The sequence below is a fragment of the Pavona decussata genome, unplaced genomic scaffold, assembly GCF_977016875.1.
Source record: "Pavona decussata unplaced genomic scaffold, jaPavDecu1.1 SCAFFOLD_254, whole genome shotgun sequence".
Lineage (NCBI taxonomy): Eukaryota > Metazoa > Cnidaria > Anthozoa > Scleractinia > Agariciidae > Pavona > Pavona decussata.
In genome coordinates this window covers 6,763,474-6,769,727 of record NW_028145657.1, presented here as the reverse complement: position 1 = coordinate 6,769,727, position 6,254 = coordinate 6,763,474, and the positions used below count along the sequence as shown (strand labels likewise).

General features: G+C 37.2%; 1 protein-coding gene across 1 annotated transcript; it reads left to right on the top strand.

Annotated features, from left to right (window-relative positions):
• The first annotated feature begins 262 nt into the window (after nt 1-262).
• Nucleotides 263-5,866, top strand: LOC146456852 (adenosine receptor A1-like). The gene is made up of 2 exons (XM_085092889.1): nt 263-2,886; nt 4,168-5,866. Exon 2 carries the CDS (start codon nt 4,195-4,197, stop codon nt 5,188-5,190), a length of 996 nt encoding a protein of 331 aa, XP_084949015.1. The 5' UTR covers nt 263-2,886; nt 4,168-4,194; the 3' UTR covers nt 5,191-5,866.
• The last annotated feature ends 388 nt before the right edge of the window (nt 5,867-6,254 follow it).

The window sequence follows — 6,254 nt, the reverse complement described above, 5'->3', positions numbered from 1 at the left end:
TTTATATAGACCGCTCGATCCGTTTTAATTCTACGAGAAAAAAGTAAATATATTTCATGAAAACAACGGGCTTACAAGAAAGAAGACAGTAACAGTTCCGGTGTATCCACTAAGAGACGACACGTACGTGTTTACTAAGACGTACTAAAGGTAATTTAAATGATATATTTTCCTTCTTCTTAGTATTAGCTAGGCATTGAGCGAAACTTTGGCGACAGGAATAGCTCACTCGTTCATCAAACAAACTCACAACCCATTTGGTCATTAGTGACCTGAATCGGTGTGTTATGCTATATTGCATCGTTATATCATGTATGTTATATATTATATATTATAAGTGACTTGCGATCATGAAATACTAATTAAGGATAGCATAGCCCTTAAAGGTCCCTCACTGTCGTCGCCGATTTCCAGCACTGAAGGAGTGGTTTATGAAGCGGTACAAAAATACCACTTATGGCCGTTTTTCAGTTGTAATTGGTTCTGAGAAGAAAAAGACATATTTTGCACGCTGCCATAAGGTGTGTTATTTAAAAATGCATTTTTATGATAACTGACAGACGGCACGACGCCATCGGCAAAAGTCATGCAAAACATTTTAGCAGTAGGTTATAGATGTGAGGAAAATTTAACCAGAAAAGTATAATTTTTTTTAATGAGATTACGCCCTGGCATGAGGCTCTCGAGCAGAACTTGGTTGAGGATGGGCTTCAGTGGGTTTAAACAAAAAATCTGTGGTCAACGACATGAAGTGCTCAAACTGAAATAACCAGAGCTGAACTGAACTTAACGTTTCAATAGTTTGTTTGTACTACAGCAAAAGTTAATCCAAAATTCCAATTCTTCAGTGTAGAACTGCTTTATCCACTTTGAAGTTTATTCCATGGCTCGTGCTGCCGCTTGCTATTATCATAATAATTAATGACGCTGAAAGACGCCCACTCCTTGTTATAATTAAACCTTGGAGTGAAAACATTGTCATTGATAAAATAGCTAAAGCTAAAGTGGCTCCAATTTGTTGACCATTGATTCTGGACTCAGTTCAAACGAAGCATAGCTCCTTTCGGAATTTAGAAACGTTTAAAAATAGTCCTCGTATTGTCACTGACTAGGCCTTTATTTAGTCATCAATTATTTGTTAAACATCATGATCAAAGCTTAAAATAAGGAAACGTCTCAACAGTTAACTTGCCCTGGAAGAAAGGTAGACAACTTCCTTCGCGGAATCGGTTCAAACCTTTATTGAGAAAATTAAAGGACTAACTTTTTAATGTTGCATTTTCATTGGCAGGTAACTGGTGTTTGGGTGAAATGAAAAACTAGTTATTCATACCAAGTCGGAGACTATATTGTTGATCGAAATGGAAAGTAGTTGGATGTCTAGATACTAATTGTCTCGCTTGCTTGTTATCCACATCTACTCCGAAGCTATAATTTTTAATCGTAATGGAAAACAGTTGGGGGCACACAAAAGGATAGCGCTAAAGTTTGCACAGACATATGGGCTACTTTCTTCTCAATTCACTTAGCTGTGCGTTGTCCTCAAGAAAATTGTCTCGCTTGCTTGTTAGCCATACCTACTCTGAGACTACATTTTGATCGAAATGAAAACAAATTGGGGTCACAGGAAAGGACGGACTAATTAAAAGTTTGCAGGGACATATTGACAAAAAAGATCAAAGTCGGGCATTAAAACATATTGCCGTTGCTTACAAGGAATAAACAGCATCTTTCCCCGGGGAAAAGAAATGTGAAGTAGCTTGTGGCAAAAAGCTTTCAAACAAAAGTGGTAAATAGTCGCCAAAAAGGAAAAAGAAAATTGAAAAAAGAAAAAAAAGAAAAAAAAGCTACATTAGTAAAACGCTGAGCGGGCGCAAGTGTGGCGTGTATCATGCCGCCGCAGGGCAACCTGCCAGACGCGTTTCGCACGAAAAGCTGCTTGATCACCTGCAGCGGAAATGCATTTTCATGTTCAGTATAATGAGGAAGCAGAATTTTGCAAATCAACCCTTTAACAACGACTTGTTTCAGAAAACTTGGAAGATTTCTTTCTTTTTTTGTCTTTTTTTTTTTTTGCCAGGGTAGCTTTAGTGAAATTATTATTGATGGCTGAACAAAAAAACAAAAAACAAAAAAAAAGCATGTCTGCAAGGGATCAAATCTGTTTAAAAGACTACAAATTACAAAATGCTAATAGATGTCCCGCAACTCTATCTTTTTAGCAGTAATTTGTTAGGGCCAGCTATTATGACTAATTTTAACCTGGTTGCCTAGCAGCATCAAAATTTTATTGGCACATTGGAGTGTGCATCAACTTATAACTTTTCCGTTTTCTTGAAGATGTTTTTTGATGTTTGTTTACTTGAAATTAAACAGAAACCGAGCAAAGATGGAATGAAAACTGTAAGAACATTGCGAGTAGAAAAGATCAAATTCATTTTTATTGAAGAAATTACTGATGTCACATCTGTACGTCAGGCTGTAGGGAAGCAAACGTTTAATTAATATCAAAGATTGAAAGGTTCTATATTGCATACAGTATTGCAACTTCCGTATTGAATTCAATGAAAATTAATTAAACTCAACCATGACCATGAACCTGTCTTCAACTTAACATGATAAACCGAAGCTGATAGCAAGAAGTACCCGGTGTTTTCTTTCCTTTTGTAAATTGCGAATAAATTTTACCAGTCCCTTGCCAGTGAGTGCTTCGAAACCGAGGACTAAGTCACTCGCTGCTATAACGGCAACAGAACCAGCCCTTTGTAATTTTAAGCAAGAGAAAAGGATATATATTTCATTAAAAAAAAAAAAACAGTCAAGAGGGAAAGAATACCAGAGGAACACCACAAAACGACACTTCCTGGTTACTTAGCCTTCGTGCAGGTAATTTCAATGATAGATAATTTGTCTCTTAGATAATTTCGTTCTTATATTTATTAGTTGGTTTAGCAATCGACCAGGATGTTGATGAAAGGAATAACTTACTTTTTATTATTCAAAAAATGTAAACCTTTGTTTAGTTATTGACCTGCTATATCTCAGACATTAATCCTACAGCTTCCTATATTGTATATTATCTATTTCAATTTCTATATTAAAAGGACCTCTAGCTGATAGGAAAATCAATGTGCATGCACAATAATGGTTGAAGGAAAATCCATACGCCGGTTTCGGGCTTAAAGCCCTTCTTCACTGGATCAATCAATACTTCTTTGTTTGTACATGCGCCATGCAGCACATGACCTTTTTGGTTCACAGTTTTATAAGAAGTGACCTGAAATAGCATCTCTCGGAGAATCTTTTGTTTAGTTCCACGTTTGCATAAGAAATAGTTTACTTAGCTTCTATGCATGTGAAGCTCTATTTTTACTGTAAGCTCACTCAGTTACCTAGTTTTTGGCTATGGTGATGCTCCCACAGTCACTGATGTATGCAGATTGTGTCTTGGAGAAAATCTTTCTACAGGCGCGTAATTTAAGACCTCAGGACGGTTTGTTCACAATTTACATCAAATTTGACTCCTCTGCGCCCTGTGCCTTGGGTTTTTGTTTATGAGCTTGTCATTGTCATAATAATGACGATTAAATTCTCTTGCTCACGACTGAACTAAAAATCTTCCGTTCCGCCCTCTATGCAGTGTATGCAACTAATCCCAAGAGTTCCAAATGACAGTGGTGTGGCGGCCATACTGGTGAACTCTAACAAAAGGAGCCGATGCGAAACCATTTGCTGATGGTACACTAACATAGTGGTATTGGCGTCACGTGCATACGCCCTATAGCAAAAAAAAACCGGGAGTAGAAACATTGCGATCACTGATCATGAGAGCAGAAGCATGCAAAAATGACATCATGCAGTTTGAAGAAGAATATTAAGGGCTACACCGAAGGTTGGAAACAGCTAGAATAGCCTTGTTCAGAATTTAGAGACACCAAAAGAATATATATGCCTCCTATTGTCACTGAAAAGATTCCTATTTATGTCCACTTTGAGCAATAGTTATTTACTTAAGACATCAAGGCTAAAAATAATAAGGAAAGGTCTCAAGGTTAACGCGCTGTGTCAACCTGAAGAAAGGCAAACAACTTCCAGCATGGATGGTTTCAAAAGTTTATTGGGTGAATTGTAGAGAGTAACGTTTTAATGTTGCATTTCCACTCGCAGGGAACTCAAGTTTTGGTCGAATCAAAAATGAACTTCAACCGATGGAACAACTTCTGGACTGTGTGCTTCGGGGTGATGGCCTTCTTAATCATCTTTGGGAACTCCCTTTCCATCATAATACTTCTCAAGAAAAGCATTCGTAAGCGCCCTCATTTCTTGTTAATCAGTTTGGCCATCGCTGATCTGCTGGTTGGATTGTGTGCACTGCCGATTTACATCCTCTTATGTATTTCAGACCAAAAGCTTCTATCAGCAGTGGTATTTCATTGCGTGGATATGTTTACAGGTTTATCCTCAATATTTACCCTAGCTGTCATTTCGCTTGAAAGGTTAAACGCCGTTGCTCGCCCTCTTCGTCACAGACAGCTCCCTTTGCGCAGTTACACTGTTGCCATAGCAATACCTTGGATCGTATCCATCATGGTGACTTCAACTCGAGTGCTGCTTAGTTTTTCCGTCATCACAACAAAGCAGTTCCTAGCTGTTGTTATTGTCAGCCTGTCGGCACCTTTGTTGATAGCATGCGTTGCTTATTACATTATTTGTAGAAAGCAAGCTTCCCGAATACACAATGAAGTTCAAGCAAGAAGAGAGGCAAAGTTATCAAGGACATTATTTCTCATAACGGCATTATTCGTTCTGACTTGGTTGCCTTTCCAGATTTTGTCTATTGTAGTTCACATGTGCAATCAGTGTAGGCGAATTCCTGGTATAGCTGTATTCCTCATCAAGCTTCTTCAATACAGTAATTCTTTTATCAATTTCCTTATTTACTGTTTAAGAATGCCAGATTACAGAAACGCATTGTCGCAAATGCTTCCAACTTTCAATTGTTGTCGAAAGAGACGTCCAGTGCTTTACCCTCTAGGTGATGAAAAAACAGGTATCTCGCTTGTTTCCTTCGCAAGTTCGTTATATTTGCACAGTGTGCTAGATGACCCTGTTTTGAGATTTGCCAAAGTACAAAGGACAAAATACGTTAGATCGATGGTAAAGAAAGCTTTGAAGGTAGGCACAGCATAGTAAAGGCAACTCTAAATGACAGGAACATAACAATAAGTATACGCATAATACTTTTCTTATCATGCTGTTTTACTGACCAGCAATAAATGAAACAAAATTAAGTGTAATATACGACCACCCTATAAGCATAAGCACAAAAAAAAACTCCATATAAATATCAGTTTGAAATCGCCAGTCGCCACAGTTTCTCAATTTTGTTTGCAATTGATACTTGAGTTTGGGGTTTAGCGTTACCAGCGACCTTTATAATTTAACCCTCGAACTTGAATATAGACGATACAAAAAAATTCCCTGACTGTACTGTCAAACATGCATGCTTGCCCTGGTTATAGGTAAGCTGTAAGTCTTAAAAGTATGCCATTACCGCCAAAACTTCCTCGCACTAGAACATATCATTTGTATAATGAGCTTATACAAACGTTGTATTTTAAAGTTTTTGAGACAAAAGTAAGAATGTGGCCTAACCAAAACGCAAGTTAAGAGTAGTAGCTGTTGTAGGTTGTTTGTGTACAGGCTAGTTACGTAGACTGAGAATAGTGTAGCCGGAATATAATATACTTTTAATTAAACTTGTTGTCATGTGTAAATTCTAATTACATGTATACACTTTTAAAAACAATAGATTGAAGGAGGCTTCCAACAAATGATCAATTGTTAATATTTCTGTGTAATTTAATTACTGTATTAAAGTGAAATATTACATAACATTACATTGCATTATACCATTTTGTTGCGTTACCTTACATTTCGTTCAATTGCATTACGTATACATTGCATGTGAAAACATCTTCTCCACCTGTCCGTAAGTCCCTCTATCCCTTCCTCCTCTCCCTCAACCTTCAATTTGTTCGTTCTTTTGTTTCTTCTCTTGTTTTTTGAGTTCTAATTCGTCGATACGTCTCTTGTATTTATTTCTCCGTTTTGTTGTTTGTCGATTGAATGATTGATTGATTGATTGATTGATTGATTGATTGATTGATTGATTGATTGATTGATTGATTGATCGATTGATTGACCGACTGACTGACTGACTGACTGACTGACTGATTGGTTGCTTGACTAAT

Bases quoted from the DNA above. Each gene is read 5' to 3' on its own strand.
- LOC146456852 (XM_085092889.1), top strand. From the start codon at position 4,195: ATGAACTTCAACCGATGGAACAACTTCTGGACTGTGTGCTTCGGGGTG.